Source organism: Neurospora crassa, linkage group V (genome assembly GCF_000182925.2).
Source record: "Neurospora crassa OR74A linkage group V, whole genome shotgun sequence".
In the NCBI taxonomy this organism is placed as follows: domain Eukaryota; kingdom Fungi; phylum Ascomycota; class Sordariomycetes; order Sordariales; family Sordariaceae; genus Neurospora; species Neurospora crassa.
Window position 1 is genome coordinate 3,966,881 of NC_026505.1, and position 16,008 is coordinate 3,982,888.

At 54.5% G+C, this 16,008-nt stretch overlaps 4 protein-coding genes and 1 non-coding gene across 5 annotated transcripts; 1 reads left to right on the top strand and 4 right to left on the bottom strand.

Moving 5' to 3' along the window:
• Nucleotides 1–414: 414 nt before the first annotated feature.
• NCU15115 lies at nucleotides 415–488 on the bottom strand. The gene has a single exon. It is a non-coding gene; the product is annotated as a tRNA-Asn (tRNA).
• Nucleotides 489–1,029: 541 nt separating this feature from the next.
• On the bottom strand, nucleotides 1,030–3,559 carry NCU01411 (MFS multidrug resistance transporter). The gene is made up of 3 exons (XM_955741.2): nucleotides 2,755–3,559; nucleotides 2,437–2,687; nucleotides 1,030–2,377 (listed from the first exon to the last, which is right to left on the bottom strand). The coding sequence occupies exons 1-3, from the start codon at nucleotides 3,176–3,178 to the stop codon at nucleotides 1,325–1,327; spliced, it is 1,728 nt and encodes a 575-aa protein (XP_960834.1). The 5' UTR covers nucleotides 3,179–3,559; the 3' UTR covers nucleotides 1,030–1,324.
• A 472-nt stretch (nucleotides 3,560–4,031) lies between these two features.
• pro-3 (proline-3) lies at nucleotides 4,032–9,526 on the top strand. Its single transcript, XM_955742.3, has 2 exons — nucleotides 4,032–4,759; nucleotides 4,832–9,526. The coding sequence occupies exon 2, from the start codon at nucleotides 4,849–4,851 to the stop codon at nucleotides 6,184–6,186; it is 1,338 nt and encodes a 445-aa protein (XP_960835.1). The 5' UTR covers nucleotides 4,032–4,759; nucleotides 4,832–4,848; the 3' UTR covers nucleotides 6,187–9,526.
• mcl-1 (myosin chain-like-1) lies at nucleotides 6,557–9,804 on the bottom strand. The gene has a single exon (XM_955743.2). It carries the CDS (start codon nucleotides 9,500–9,502, stop codon nucleotides 6,998–7,000), a length of 2,505 nt encoding a protein of 834 aa, XP_960836.2. The 5' UTR covers nucleotides 9,503–9,804; the 3' UTR covers nucleotides 6,557–6,997.
• A 430-nt stretch (nucleotides 9,805–10,234) lies between these two features.
• Nucleotides 10,235–13,800, bottom strand: Asm-1 (Ascospore maturation-1). Its single transcript, XM_955744.3, has 2 exons — nucleotides 13,500–13,800; nucleotides 10,235–13,391 (listed from the first exon to the last, which is right to left on the bottom strand). The coding sequence occupies exon 2, from the start codon at nucleotides 12,607–12,609 to the stop codon at nucleotides 10,678–10,680; it is 1,932 nt and encodes a 643-aa protein (XP_960837.1). The 5' UTR covers nucleotides 12,610–13,391; nucleotides 13,500–13,800; the 3' UTR covers nucleotides 10,235–10,677.
• Nucleotides 13,801–16,008: the final 2,208 nt, after the last annotated feature.

The window sequence follows — 16,008 nt, forward strand, 5'->3', positions numbered from 1 at the left end:
ATACGAAATTGGTTTTGGTTTCGGAACCTGACACCCCTCAGTTTCACATCATTCTCGCCTATAACGCTTTCCAAATCCAGCTCTAATGATCACGATAACTGATGTCAAATATTGCCTGCCCAAGTGTTCAAAGATGCCCAACATGCACTGGGTTCAATGACACAAAGCCAGATTTGGGAGGCTCAAAGGATGGTAGATGGCTGTGCATGTGCGAATGGACGCTTTCGAGTTGCGTCCCTCTTCCAAAACCAGTCTCACCGTCACCATGCCTTCCCTCAACACCGACAGCGGGGTTTGCTCACCCTGAAAAGAAACAAACAGAATAACATGACTGCCTCAGAATAAGCTAAAATGAAGCTTAGGAGCCACGTTCCAGAAGGGAAAGAAAAAAAATATATATAGATAATTGGACAACTCCCTCGGTAAGGATCGAACTTACAGCCTCCAGATTAACAGTCTGACGCGCTAGCCAATTGCGCCACGAGGGAATCTTATCTAATTGATGGTTTACAGGCGGAATACTTTGGACCTATATATCAATTTCCTGACATAGGCTAGCTGCGATCATGAACAAAGGGCATGGCCTGGTGAGTGGATAGATGATGATGGCTTCATCTGTGAGAGAATAGATCGTGCAAATTTTCTCGGCTACCGTCGTGAGTTGAACGACTAGGAGCGGATGTGTCTAGTCGACAGCTAGCACTCGCCGCACGCTTGGTGAAACGAGACTGGAAGCTATTTCTCTTGGAGCGTCTATCGTATTGACATGTTGGAGTGATATTGTGGTCACGGCCCGAAAAACAAAAAAAATTTAAAAATAAAGAAAAAGGGAGGAGGAGGGGGCAACTGCAAGTAAGACGTCTTGTGGTGCTGGTTGGCGAGCAGAGAGGAAAGCGGTTCCGAGGGAAAATACTCTGGCCTCTTGGGCTCCTAGGCGATATCCATGCTCAGCTCAACCACGCCTAAAGCAGCACTAGCATATGTCTTTGTCAACTTCGGAATGCACCTACTTGTGATCCCCAGAGAATGCACAAGGATGAATGACGTTACATTGAGAGGGAAAGATCAAGCCTCTGCGGGTATACACCACTGATTGAAACTAGACTTATAATATACCTCAACCATCCAACGCTGAATGTTCATTGTGTATGCCATCTACATCGATATGTATCTAACCAAATCATTTAAATTCATGTCGTCATAATCCTTTTTCCATCAGAAGCAAACGCTCAGACGTTTACTCTTTGGTATCCTCCGCTTAATGTTTCACCTTGTGGTGTGAAACCGCCCACACAGCAACAGACACGCTACTAACTGATCAAGCTCAAGTCTTCGTGTTCAACGCGTTATCCATACTCTCCCTCCACTTAGCCGCGTTCCTCTTCAACAGCCAAATTGCCAGGTTGCCAGTAACCCACGCAAACAACCCGATCATGGTGCACAACCACCCAATCCCCATGGCGTTGATGAGCGGCTGAGCGACGATTGTGCCCACGCACGAGAAAATATTTCTCACAAAGTTGTTCACGGCCACACCGCTGCTGCTCCGGTGCGGCATGAATTCGGTCAACATGGTCGTGACGGCACCAAAGACGAGCATGGACCCGCACCCGAAGAAGAAGTTGGCAACACAGGGCACGATCCAATAGACACCGTGCTGCGCCGTCCAACCGAACCAAACCATGGCGGCGGGATACATACTGGCAGCTAACCAGATGTTCTCACGCATGCGGTCCTCGGGCAGGAAGATGGGGTTGCCATCAGCATCGTAGCGGCCAGCATTGCGGGCTTCACGCATCATAATCTTGTCGGTCCATCGTCCACCGAAAAGTGAGGCAACAATGTAGCCGAGAGAAGATGGCAAATACAAGAGGCCGACGATAATGGTGGAGTAACCGTAGGGTGCTGAATGGAAGGTTGTCTGAATAGAGATATTGAGGATGAAGAGAGCACCGAACGCTATGGCGGCAGAGTAAACAGACACCAGAACTGGGGGATATCGCAGGTAAAGGAGTACCTCGAGAGGTTCGATGATGAAGCGCCTAGTGATAGCGCCAACGCGTTTAGAGTGTTCGGCGACAGACTGGCGTGTCGAGACACGCTTGAGCTCGTTGTTCTCAGCGGGCGGCGGTGGAAGGGGCTTGCGCTTGGTGAGCGTCTCGGGTAGGGCGAAGATGATCAGGATCAAAGTGCAGCTGCCGTAGATGGCGAGGAACCACATGGTTGATCGCCACCCGAACCCCTGGGAAAGTGCTCCGCCGATGATGGGGGACAACAGAGGGCCGATTAGGGGGCCGAGATAGAAGATTCCCATGGCTCGTCCGCGCTCTGCTGGCTTCCAAATGTCGGCGATAGTGCCAGCGCCGACGGCTTGTACCTGATGGGGTTTATGGATCAGTCTTCATTTTCGCGTGGTTTGAAGTGAATGGTACGCACGGATGCTGATGCTCCTCCAGCAAGAAGGCGCATTATCACAAGCATGGCAGTATTTACGCTGACAGCACTCAGGACCGAAAAGACAACAAACAACGTGAAAGAGGCAATGTAAATCGTCCGTCGGCCTAACGTTTCCGAGAATGATGACCACCAGAGGGGAAATATTGACATAGCTAGCATGTACAAGGCAACGGCCAAGTTGGTGATAGTTGGCGATGTATGTAGGTCATCAGCCATCAGTTCAAGAGCAGCTGTTGTATTAAATGTCAGTCTCTTGACGCCACAAAGCCAAGTTCACTCAATGTGCTTATTGCTTACGAAGAAAGATGCCACTGCCAAAAGGGGCGCCAGCAGCTGCGAGGGCAACTATGGTCGTGATCATCCATTTTGTCTTGTTCTTGTACTCAACAGGACGCTCAACCTCGGGAATGAAAGCGAAGCTAGCCAAGAGCCCCCTACGATCCGCCCTTGCGACAACACAAGCCGTATGGACCCGGGACGAAGAAAGAGTGCGATAGGGCTGAGACAAGGCGGAGTCGCCACCAGGATGAGGCTTGTCCTGTTCTGGCCCTGGTTCATGATCGGAGCTGTCGACAACTTCAGGTCCGTCGGTATCAGAACTTGAAGAAGTCACTTGCTCCTTCACGCCCTTCTTCTCTTCCACTCCTCCGGTGAGGGTTTCCTGTGCATTGGTGAGAGCCACTGGCCTTGGGGATTCTTTTTGTGGATGTCGTTCGTCCATGGCGGTACTTGGTGGCGATCTGAGTATAAGTAAGTGGAGGGAACACTTGGAGCCGCCAAGCAAATCTTGGGTATGGATAAAACCCAAAGCCTATCACGGAGTTATAGATGATCGCAAAGGGCAGTTGTAGGACAGACTCCAGTCTCTTGGAACTTGAAAACGAGCAGCAAGGATTTTTCAAGGCAGGGAGCGGAAATATATAGCTAAGATATGCCCACGTATGAACAGTTGAAGCTAAATAGCAAGACGGGTGCTCGGGACGGTGAAATATAAATTACCAAGACACGCCAGCTGGTGGATAAACTGAGTAGTGCGACAAAACCGACCAGTAGAGATATATGAAACAAGACAAAAAGATAAAAACGAAAAGATAGAGAGAGCACTCAGCAAAGCCAAGATGAGGAGGAGAACGAGGAAGGAGTCGGTCAGGTCACCGCCCGCAACAAGTCTGAGATAAGTACCTAGAGGTACCTGAAGCACCAACTTGGTCCTCGGCATGGAACAGGAATAACGAAAAGGGCAGGGGCGGGTGAGCCGTCCGTCGGTTCAAACCACCGCACTGCACTTGCACTTGCTCACCAACTGTTCAGTGTCCTCCTTTGGGCAAGGTGCCGATAGCAACCTTTCTCGATGCCGGGGTGCGCCTTCCAGAACGAGGCATAGAGGTGTAAGGTCACTTCATTCTGCCTTGGCGCCCACGAACATCCACCGTCGACATGGACCCATTACCAAGCGGTCGCTAAGAAGGATGAACTGCTTCCTCGGAGTTTGAACAAATGGAGGTTCCGAAGGCCTTCCACAGCAGATGCCGATAGTTAACGGTGACAACGTCGGGGCATATGCACATGGCTTTCCGTTGCGCATGATGGCATTGATATTGTATCAACAAGGGCGACGCAACGTTGGGTTCCATTCAATCGGAATGATTCATCGTGGGATTTCCCCTTCCTCGTTTTGGCGGTGTTCATGTGATCTTAAGAGCTCGCACGAGCCGCTCCTGATCAAGAGGACAGCAGCGGCAGCGAGAACGGCCCGGTAGTGGGCGGTGGGAAACGTTTCTTATTGGTTCCTACTGGTTCCCGCTTCCGACTTCCGGAGCCAACCCACTCCCGCTCGGGTCTTCGGCACGCCATGCACTATCCGATGGCATTACCCACTGAACGGCGCCTGGACGGAACGGTTACGGAGCCACCAGAATACGTGTACGGGCACCCTTGGGCATTGAACTCCCCGGCCCCTTGCACGGCGCCGTAGCGAGACCTTTCACGGCAGTGTAGTTGAAGGGCACGGACGCCGAAGACACGGCGGAGGCTACCTAGAGGTAGGTACAGGGCGGAGAGGCCAAGAAGGAACAAGTTCCAGAACTTTGACTCACCCCCCGGGCCGAACATCTGGATCCCCGTAACGAGAGAGCGGGACCTTGAGTCAAAACTTCCACTTTGTTATCCCATCGAGAGGTACGGTAGTACCTACCTACCCGGAACATCACTGCACCCACGGCAACGGTACTTACAGTACATATCTGTACATATTATCATCACTCCCCGTCTCTATAAGTCAAACCCCACTTTTTGATCGCAGGTGAGTTGCCATCCAGCCAGCATGACCAACTTTCAAGGTCTCCTCTCATATAGCTAATTTGGTTTACACTAGGACGACGCACAGCCATCATGTCTCTCACCAACGCAAGTCCCGCCGATGCGGCTCGGGCGGCCAAGTCGGCCTCCCACGTGCTGGCCACGCTCTCGGCCGAGGCCCGCAACGACGCCCTGACGGCCATCCACGCCGGCCTCACTGCCGCGCGCGACGAAATTCTGGCCGCCAACGCCCGCGACCTTGAGCTGGCCCGCCAAGCCGCTGCCGACGGCAAGCTGAGCGCCAGCCTGGTGTCCCGCCTCGACCTGGGCAAGACGGGCAAGTGGGAGGACATGCTCAAGGGCATCTGGGACGTGCGCGACCTGGAGGACCCCGTCGGGCGCGTCACCCTTCGTACCAAGCTGGACGACGGCCTCGAGCTGGAGCGCGTCACCTGCCCGATCGGCGTGCTGCTCATCATTTTCGAGGCTCGCCCGGAGGTGATCGCCAACATTGCCGCGCTGGCCGTCAAGTCCGGCAACGCGGCCATCCTCAAGGGCGGCAAGGAGTCGACCGAGTCGTTTGTGGCCATCAGCACCGCCATCTCCAATGCGCTCTCGCAAACCCAGGTACCCAACGACGCCATCCAGCTCGTTACCACGCGCGAGTCCATCCCCCAGCTGCTCGCCCTCGACCGCGACATTGACCTCGTCATCCCCCGCGGATCCAATGAGCTGGTCCGGTACATCAAGGAGAACACCAAGATCCCCGTCCTCGGCCACGCCGATGGCCTCTGTTCCATCTATCTGGCCGCTTCTGCCGACGCCAAGCTGGCTGCTGACGTCGTCGTCGACGCCAAGACCAGCTACCCGGCCGCCTGCAACAGCGTCGAGACCCTACTTGTCCAAGAATCCGCTCTCACCACCGTCTTCCCTGCCGTCGCCTCCGCCCTGGCCGCCAAGGGCGTTGAGCTGCGATGCGACGCCGCCTCCAAGGCCGCCCTTTCCCCCGAAATCACCACCAACATCAAAGACGCCACTGCCAAGGACTACGATACCGAATTCCTCTCCCTCACCCTCGCAGTCAAGACCGTCCCCGACCTGTCAGCAGCCATCGCCCACATCAACACGCACGGCTCGCACCACACCGAAGCGATCTTGACCGCGGACCAGGCCGAGGCCGAGCGCTTCATGTCGGCCGTGGATGCCTCGGGCGCGTACTGGAACGCGTCGACCCGGTTCGCGGACGGCATGCGCTACGGCTTTGGTACTGAAGTCGGTATTAGCACTAATAAGATCCACTCACGCGGTCCTGTGGGCTTGGAGGGGCTAATGATTTACAAGTATAAGATTAGGGGGCAGGGACACGTCAGTGCGGTTTATGGAGAGGGAGAGGGGAAAAAGAGGTTTAAGCATGAGAGGTTGGCGATTTAAAGTTGGGTCGAACGCGTGGCAATGGCTCGACTGTTTGTTCGTCTGTTTGTTTGTTTATTCACTTGTCCACGGGGCTCAAAAGGTGCGAAAAATCATGGGTGGTTTAGAAATTACGAGTCCAAGCTTTTCATCCCCTCTTGTTTCTCTATATTTGGGGGGTTAGTAGAAAGACACTATGGTTGATCAACCAGTTTCCGTCGAACACAGCAGTATATTGGCTGGCACGATGACTGCGTCAAGATTCACCTTTTTCTGTAAATCTGTTTAATTGATCGGCAAAGCACCCATGCTGACAGTCCGAGGGACGAGCAATACCGTGAGCATGGCAATTGACGTATAGAGCTCTAGCCAAAGCCGCCACAGTTTCAAAGGCTTATGACAGTGGCGCATTAAAGGGTATTTGACGAAAGAAGATGACTGAGAAACAATTTCTGAAGCAAAGGGTATGTATGTATCTATGGCACCGATCATATCTATATGTAGAAGAGAAGCAAGCATGGTATAGAACAAACAGAAACATGATTGTATTACTCCATCTGTATTGTTGTACAGATCCCAAAGACACAGTCTCGCCCTTGACCTAGCCAGGCAAAAGGCAAAACAAGGGTGTATGTGGATATAAGGTAGAAAAGTCAAAAAGATAAATGGAACGCACTCATTTCGCATCAGTTCGTTTCGCTGTCGTTTTGGTTGTGTCACCATTGCTGCCCTCTTTTCCACCTCCTTTGTCTTGCTGCTTCAAAACCTTCATAACAAGAGGGCAACCAGGCTTGGCTTGGCTGGTACTTGTAGTAGGTTTGGTCACACTTCCTCAGTGCCCCCGATAACCTCCTGTACCACCGAAACCACCACCACCCAAGGTCCCGCTACCTCTCAGTCCCATCCCCGACCCCGGCCGCGGCAACCCACTCACGCCATTTGGTCCTGATGTCGTAGCGCTCTGAGCCCTTCCATGACCCGAGCCGCCACCGAGCCCGATTCTGGTCCCCGCCGAGACCTTCAGCCCGAGACCACTTCCTCCAGGCGCCCTCATGCTAGTTGGGCGTCCGACACCACCAGCCCGGAATGCCCCCTCCATACCCGATGGAGGAGCGATTCCGGATGCTGACTGTGTCTTTATGGGCGCACGTACGGCTCCCGGCCCACCTCCGAGACCGAGTCGTGGCTTTGCTCCAATCTTGGAGGTCATGCTCGCTGGCTGCGGCGCGTGATGACCGCTGTCGCCGTTACTAGTAGCGCTGACATCGCTTCCCCTACGGTCGGCACGTCCCCGGCCATTGGAGGTCGATAGGTGGGTAGGCGCAGGTGCGGGCGCGGGCGCGGGCGGTTCTTGTTGCATGCTCATCATCTCCTCGGCGAGACGAACTAGTTCTCCCTTTTCAACTCTCTCCTGTTCCAAGAGTGCCCTGAGTTCATCGTTATCGTCCTTGACTGTTTGGAGAATAGCCACGAGCTTCTCCACCTCGGCCTCGAACTCCCTGATTTGCACGGCATTCCGCGCCCGATCGGCCTTGCGCTCCTCCTCCAGCTCAGTAAGCCGCGCCGGGTTAAGGGTCGCCAACGCCGTCTTATCTTGGTCCCTCTGCTTTCGCAACTCCTCGTTCTCCCGGCTAAGCTCGTCCACCTGCGTCTGCAAGTCGCGCACCTTCTTCTCCCAGCGACTCTCGTAACTCTTCTTGAGCGCCGCCACCTTGGTTTCATGCTTGCTCTTGTACAGCGCATGAAGCTCACGAGCCACGCGTTCCACCGCCATCTCCACCTCTTTGTTGGATGATGGCTGTCCCCTTGCCTTGTCAGGCGACTCGTGAGCAGCGGCCTCCGCGCTGGCCTTACCAGCACGCATGCCAGCCATCTTGCTCTCGGCATCCTGGGCCATCATCTCGGCCGCCTCCCGACGCTTCTCGGCCTCGTCCAGCTTGAACTCGAGCTCCTCCCTCTCGCGCCGACCGAGCACAATCTCCTCCTTGACCTGCCGCAACACGACCTCCATTTCTCGCCCCCGTCGCTCCCAGGTATTTTTCTCGGCCTCTAGTGACTCATGCATGCTCTCCACCTCGTGAAGCCGTTCCATGCACTCGCCGACCCGCTTCTCGGCGTCGCTCACAGCGGTTTTTAGCGACGTGACTTCTGCTTCCTTGCCGCTCAGCGAGGCCTTGAGGCTGCTGATCTCGGAAAGGAAGCCCGATTTCAGGGTTTCGAGTTCGCGCGGGGTAATAGTTGGGACGCTACGCGGTGTCGGCATCGGTGGGATGTCGAAATCGAGAATATTGGAAAGATTGCTGCCCGGGCGTTGGGGTGTCGTGGTGGCAAGGTCAGTGCTACCAGGCCGCGGCGATGCGAACTGGGTACGGCGTGTGGGCGACGCCTGTGGTGCTCCATAGCCTCCATATCGTGACGAATCCGTAAAGTCTAGCAGGTTTGAGGCGTTGCCCGAGTCGAAGTCTCTCTTCTTCCCGGTCGTTGTTTTATTGTCCGGCACCAGGCCGTTTACGCGCGGTGTCTGTTTTGCAGGCGACACCCCTCCACCAAGCACCGAGAACCTGCTTGCGCTCTCGGATCGCATATGTGAAAACTTGGTGAGGTCTGGGACAGCCGAAAATGTGCTGAATGTGCTAACAATGGTATCGTTCCCTTCGCAGACTGATTCTTCGCGTGTCGCCTGTTCATGTTCGCTGCCCGTGCTATTGCCTGACGTATTTTGTAGCAGCGTGTCCTTAGAACCACTGTCTCCCTCGATGCCGGTCATGTCAACATCGTCGTCCTCGAATATGTCGATGGCTTGTTTGATGCCTCCGTTTTCACGTATCACGTCCTGCAGGCTTATCCGACGATCTTGCGAGTCTCGTGACGAGGAGCGCGTCGTCTCGCTGCCAGGCAATGAAGGGTTGACCTTGACGGGGAAACGCTTGATGGGTGTTTTGCGGGCGCTTTGGGGAAGCGGGGGCGGGGCCATACTCTTTGCCACGGGCGATAGAGGGGAGTCGGCGCTTTCCGGCAATGGCTGCGGTTGCGCCTGGTGCTGGAGAATCTTGAGAGGGGAGAGCTCGTTGCCAGAGATGATGCGCGACATGGGGCGGGCAGATTTCGGCGGCGAGGGATCACGACCGATGGGCGGCGATGTCGTGTTGTCAGCTTCGCTGCTCTTGCTGTTGTCGGCGTTGTCGCCCGCGGTAGTTTGCTGTGTATTGTTTCTCCTCGAAGGAGCGTCATCTAGATCCATATCCATGATGTCGGAGATTTCTTGTCGACGGTTGCTAATAGGGGTTGAAAGATTGAGAGGAACAGAAGTCGGCGTCGGCGAAAGCGGCCCAAGCATCCTAATCTGCGTCGTCGGAGCCGCAGACGAGGGCGTACCCAAACCCAGCGTGGCGTGCCTTGCTTGCTACAGCCCCCGAGGTATTCCCCTAGACTAGTCGACGGCGGAAATAGTGGGGGATGAATCGGGTCTTGGTCGCGGTCGATGGTGGTTGTGGATTCAGAGGGATTCCTTCATCACAGGAAATGAGCAAAAGTGTGGGCTGCGATTGACATCCAGGTCGATAGGTAGTCTTGCGCCTTGGTTGCGTTGAGCGTTACCCCCCCGCCTGCACTTGTGTTTCATTTCTTTTGTTTCCCCGGCATGCAACCGTCGCCAGGGGCAGTCGCGCTGTGCGTCCCTCCCTCTAAAATGCCCTGGGGTCCCTGACGAGCCTGCCCGGCTGGCATTGGATGGCAACCTGTGCTTCCCCTCCACTTGTGTTTAACGGCCCAGCCTAGCAGGTAGGTACTTTGAGGTGAATAATGCCCCGTGGCCCAGATGTACCCCGTACACTACGCAGAAGAGCTCAGCTGGAGCTTACCATAGTATGTACCTACCGAAATCACGATTTTTACATCGATCCAATGTGCCCATCTTGCCCCTGGCGTGCCTGGTTCTGTCAGGTGTGAGCCTGTTCGAGTCAAACGAGGGACGTGCGTTGCCGTGCTACATGCGTAGGTATCTTGACTTCCATTTTCCGCTGTTGTTATTGCGTAGTGTCAGGTCCCGGCACACAAAACGCCACAGTAGCACATATTGGATGGATTTCCCGTGCAGTGTAAAAGTAAGGTACGCTAGTGTAAAAAGAGTTGAGTGATGAAGGCTAACCCAAGGCTCCTCAAGCACCACTCAACCCACGCATGCATTGATGATGATCCTCTAAAGTCGTATTTACAAGCTCCTTCATAAAGTCGTGACCCTGAGAAAGGCAGCCCACCGAGCCAATGTGTTTCCAAGCCGAAATCAGACGAGATAAAAAGAAGCATACCACCCCCCTTCCCCCCGCGCTTCTCGACAACACCCACTCCCGTCCCACCTTTTTTTAGTCGAACAAAAGTCATAACATAAAGGTCATAAGCGTCGTCAAGCCGAACATGAAAGCGTCATAAAACAACAAAAGAAAAGGAAAATGGCACGAGACACTTCCAGAGGGGTCGGGCATCAAGTTTGGCGATATACCCCTCACTCATTGTTTATCTCCGCCTGTGGGCCGCGATAGCTGATGGTGCGGCTTGCGCAATAGTGGCGGTGTATGTAGGTGATGGGAGGCTGCCGCCGTCCATCATCGTTTTGCGACGCTTCATATCCATTCCTGGACCCAAGTTTGGGGCGCTGGTCGTAGGCCTACCGCCATCATCATCATCGTCCCGTCCTCGCTTCAGCCCACCGGAGCTCCCGTTCATGACGGATGGCTGGGCCGAATAGCCGTTCGGCAGGGAACTGGGCATGTCAGCCTGGCCTGCGTACATCTCATTTCCCTGAGTGCCGTTGCTACCGGTTCGCTCGTTGCTCATAACATTGTACAAGCTGCTCGAGGGTTGGCCGCGCGGGGGAGTATGGTAACCCTGCGCAGAATAGTAGCTCGAAGGCGCCGCTGCGGTTCTTGGGGTCGCGCGGCCTGATCCAGCTTGATGGGGGGAACCGCCAATTTCAGGAGCAAGACCGTGATCGTGCGGCAGCGAGTTGACGGCTTGTGTGTTGTAGTTGTAAGACCCGCGGTTCGCATCATAGCCACCGCTGTCGTGGGTATACTCGGCCTCGTTATTCGCATCATCATCCTCTTCGGAACCTGCATGAGTGCCGGGGTCACTCTGGCCTTGGCCTTGGTGAATCATGCCAGTAGGCGGCTTGGAGTCGGATGCGTCATTGGACTGGCCGGTAGGTCTACCAGACGGCGGGCCCATATCGTTCTTGATATAGCTGCTTTGGCTGTAGACGGGTCGCTCTTGATGCTGCGGTTGGCTAGAGTAGTGCTGTTGGCTCTGGTACTGAGCTTGTTGAGCAGACTGCCCCTGGTACATCTGTCGAGAGCTTTCATACGACTGGCTGACGGGCGGATAGTTCTGCATGCTCTGGATTGTCGAACCTGGCGGCGTCGTCGCCGGCGTGCTTGGCATCGACCGAGCGTTGCTACCAAGGCTTGTGTCGAGAGAAAGCGAGCTGTTGCCCTGCGTGCCACTCATGCTCTGTTGGCTCCACTGATAGCCGTCCGAATTGCCCATTGGGCCCATCACGCTCGAGGCACTAGTTGGCGGTGTAGGGAAGGTGTGTGCACGGTCAAGCGCCGGCCGTCCCATGGAAGGATGCGAGGGCAAGGACGGGGGGCCTGGAAGCATGGAGTGGTGATGATGATGTTGTTGGAGGGATGGCAACCCGGGGGGCCCGCGAAGTTGGCCGTGGCTGTCTTTCCTGCGTTGTTCAGCAGCAGCCATGACCTGGCTGGTCCGGCTCTGGTTGGTGGGGTGGTAGAGGAGGGCACCGATGTTGTGTACGAACAGAGGATAAAGAAGTTCGGTAATCTTCTCCTTGTTGGCAAAATCCAGAGCTCTCTCAAAGGGGATCCAGACACCCTTGAGGTGCATCGGGCCAATCTTCACAACGTGACGGACCTTCTCGCTCTTGAGAATACCGTCACGGCGTCCGCGGGTCATGCCAGCGACGTTGAGGAGCTTAGTGCCGTTGATCATGGCATTGTCTTCCCTCCGAGCAACACAGATGCCTCTTGCTTCAACCTGGAAGCACAGACTGCCTTCATCCTCCCACAGCGTGGCAGTGACACGGGGCTTCATACCGGGGGGTGCTACTTGGCCAGTTGTGTCGAAACCGCCGCTGGCGTAAACAGCAGGATTCATGCTGCCGCTACCAGGAAGCGGCAAGACCGATTGGCCGGCCATCGAGTTCATGGACGGGGGGAGAGACGGCGGGATCGAAGCCGGCGAGCTAAGAGCGTTGGCATATCCGTATTGGGGGGTACCATACTGGTGAGCATAGGTTGAACCAGGTTGCAACAGTGGTGGAGGCTGCTGAGAAGCGTAATGGGAGTGGGAAGGCACCGTCGTTACGGGCATCGAACTGCCCTGGGACATTTGTCCGTAGTAAACGTCGGCTGGTGTGTTGGGGTTCATGGTCGAGTAGGATTCGGGCCCTAAGCCTTGCTGGCCCGGTGGACCAAAGAGTGAATGGCCGGAGGGTATGTCGGGCAACGAGGTCCCGAGAGTGTGGGACCGTACGTATGTGCGTTGATGTATCCGGGGCGTGATGCTTGTGTCGAGTACTGCTGGATGATGAGCGGCAGTTGGCGCTGATGTGGGGACTGGTTGTGGTGGGAGTCAACGAACGATGGGTTGTCCAGGCGTTGTTCGCGTTTTTGCAACTCAGTGCCTTTTCAAGAAACCGAAGAAGGTAACGAGGTTCAAGGACCGTCAGACTACTTATAAGTTCTGTAAAGGAGCTGTGGCATGTTCTTCTGTAAATGAAATGTGGCAGCTATTCCAGTCACGCCGTACCGGACTCCGATCTGTGCCCTGTTGATGCAATGCTTCCAAGTATGGTGGCCACAGTTGGTATCGAGGTTTTCCAAGCCTTGTCTTATGCAGAACCAAAGACGCAATGCAGCTTCGATGCGTGGTCTGATCGAGGCAGAGCACACTCATGCACCAAGAACCGGAACACCGAGAGAGGAGGTCGATCGTGTCCTTGTGATAGAACAAAACTTGCCGAGACCAAATGGAAAAAAAAAAAAAGGACGCTTCAAGCTCCAAGTCGTGACTCTTGTTTTATCGATTTCCCCGAGGATGGTGGTCAAGGCAACCCGGGCCACTAATGCAGGTGAATGGCTGATCGGATAAGAGGTGAAGTGGAATAGTCTCGACGCGTAATGGGTGAATGGCTGCGTGCTGGTGTCGGTCTAAGAGATGAAAGTTGAGGGGTTAGCTCGCCCGTAAAAATTTTGAGTGTTCCCCGTTCAGACGGCTGCTCGAGTTGCGAGTCCCGCCAGCGCAGTGTACACACTTACCTTCTCCTTCTCAACTAACTTGACCTCACAGGAACCTGCTTTCCTCGCAATGCACCTCTCTGCCAAAGGACGTGCAGGTGGGAGGAGATGGGGAGGCGGGTGGATAGAGGGAGTTGGGGTAAGGAAAGCGAAGGAACTGAAGTGGGAAGAGCTGGGGAGAGGAAGGACGGGGCCCGGCTGGATTTAGGTCACGGCGGTGGTGAGGAGCGAGGACGGGAAGTCGAGATGGAGAGCCCGGGGTCGGATGGATAGACAGACGGGTACTAGGCGAAGGCTGGACTGAGGAAAACAGACAACAGGCCGGCCGGTTGACCGTTTCGGTTTTCGCATCATCACACACAGTAGTAGGTAGGTACCTTCCCTGCCAAAGTAGGTAGCCAGCCAGGCCTACCTCACTGGCGCCGTAGGCCCGCCTACGACAACCTGAGAGTGTTGGGGCCTGCCCAGCCCGCCCGCGGGCGTGTGGGAGCGGGTGTGCTGGGGCAAGTACAGTGTCTGCTGGGAAACTTCCACCTGTGGTGAGTACCCACTAGTGCTCCGCTATTTTATCTACCTACCTAAGCAAGGTACCAGGTATCGCTACGGGAGGAAAGCGAGCCTTCGTCTCTCGGTTCCTTGAATTCACAGGCCACTCTGATTGGCAGGCGGAGGTCCCAATGGCTTCCTGCCCCCTCCCTCCCCCCTCCCCCGCCTAGAAAAAATAAAATAAGAAAACGAAACCTAACGCCCTAGTAAACACGCTACGAGGGTCCAAGCCTTGACTATCCCTGTTATTACAAACCCCCCTCCCCGGACAACCTGGAAAGTGGGCGTCAACCAACCACTCCGGTTGCGATCTGGATTTTCAATACTCTTTTCTCGTTACATTGACCGAAACAGAACTGAGCGGGTATACCACGCAGTAATTCACTGCCTGTTCAACATTAGCGCAAGGGTTAGAGTCAGATGCTGCTAGTTACACTAGTCAACACTTTTGCATCTTGCCAACTCTCAGCATCGTTGAAGATCCAAAGCCTCCTTGGTCACACATGCGGCGTAATTTCTTAGATGCTCTGCGAAAAGATGAAAAGCAGGTACAACCCATACAAGATGCAACGTTGAAGGATAGAAGTAACTAAAAGGGAGGCGAGCCAGGAGGTATGTGGAAGGGAAGCCTCTCAAATGCGCCTTACAACCGGCCCTGTCCTGTCTTAACGGCTGCGAAGGAAAAGCAAAAGCAAGAGTGACAGTTTGAATGAAGCCAGATGCAAACCGAAAGCCACTTTTGGTTAGCTGGCTACCTTATTTTGTTTCTTTTGCTACTAGGTTGATACTGGAACCAACGATAATGGGAAATCAAGCGTCCGCTAGAAGCTGTGGACATCTTGATGTGTGCTCTCCAAGTATACAGTGTGTCCGCCGTAAGTCGACTGTGGCAAGCTAGCCTCCCCGATGGCGGTTGTATTTTTATGTGTGCATACCCTAGGTACGCAGTAGAGCCATCTCACTGTGTACAGGAACAGTCAACGTCCACTCTGTCTGTGACACTTCGATTTCGTTTCTGACGGCTTTAGTCATGGTCTTTAAGGTAGGAACCGACTATTCGAACGCCGGCAGACAGTAAGCAAATCTACAGCCTCTTGAGCCTCCCAGTTATTGCCGTCGTGAACAGGGCTGTCAACGGGAGCAGACAGCAAGTGTCCAGGTCAGGTAGGGTTAAGCCATGGGCCAGCAGGTGCCTAGGAATGACACGCTGTTGCTTGGACCTTTGACTTGAGAAGGCAGAGACGTAAGGGGTACATCATGTTTAATGCCGGAGGCGTAGAGGTACCTCTATCATGGAACTACGAGGTAAGTCCAGGTAATGTTTACGAGAGGTTGGGGCCGGTTCTCAGACTCATCGTTTGGTGAATACCAGTTCTCAGGGCTGGACGGAGTGTGTTGTTTCTTCCCTTTACCGCCCAGGCCCGGCGTGGAGATCCTCGGATGGCCGCCGGCACCAGGAAGTGAAAAGTCATCGGGTGAGGACGAATGCCCGAGCGGCAACTTTGCCAGATTGCCAAGGTTGCGCAGAAACCGCTCGGGGAGTATGCCAGGAGGGGGATGGGAAACGAGACAAAAACCGAACAAAAGAACAACAGATACACCCTCTTGCTCTGTGATCAAGTCATTGGTTCTCCAACTTCGCCTCATCATTCTCTCAATCGGGCGATTTGTCGTGCTTATTATGGAGTTTTGTGTTCGAAGGCTCCGTTCAGGAATGCATTCAACATAACGTCAGTTCTGCGCATTCAGGCACTAGATGATCCAAACGAGTGTTCCCCTCCGAGGATGGGGTCATGTTAGTGTGTTATGCATATGCTCCTCGTCAATGCTCGCCATTTGTTAGTAATGCGGGGGCGTGTTGGCCGCAGAAGCTACAATCGCACTATCATAGCTCCTTCCCCATGGCAACCTTTTTCTGCTTTGCCTCTAACATTCCGAGATTTGCTGTCTGTCATGTGTGTCACAATACCCTATCTTTTCCTCA

Bases quoted from the DNA above. Each gene is read 5' to 3' on its own strand.
- pro-3 (XM_955742.3), top strand. From the start codon at position 4,849: ATGTCTCTCACCAACGCAAGTCCCGCCGATGCGGCTCGGGCGGCCAAG.
- Asm-1 (XM_955744.3), bottom strand. From the start codon at position 12,609: ATGAACCCCAACACACCAGCCGACGTTTACTACGGACAAATGTCCCAG.
- NCU01411 (XM_955741.2), bottom strand. From the start codon at position 3,178: ATGGACGAACGACATCCACAAAAAGAATCCCCAAGGCCAGTGGCTCTC. The intron at 2,688-2,754 runs GTAAGCAATAAG...TTAATACAACAG, and splicing joins TGGCAGTGGCATCTTTCTTC to CTGCTCTTGAACTGATGGCT. The intron at 2,378-2,436 runs GTGCGTACCATT...AAACCCCATCAG, and splicing joins CTGGAGGAGCATCAGCATCC to GTACAAGCCGTCGGCGCTGG.
- mcl-1 (XM_955743.2), bottom strand. From the start codon at position 9,502: ATGCTTGGGCCGCTTTCGCCGACGCCGACTTCTGTTCCTCTCAATCTT.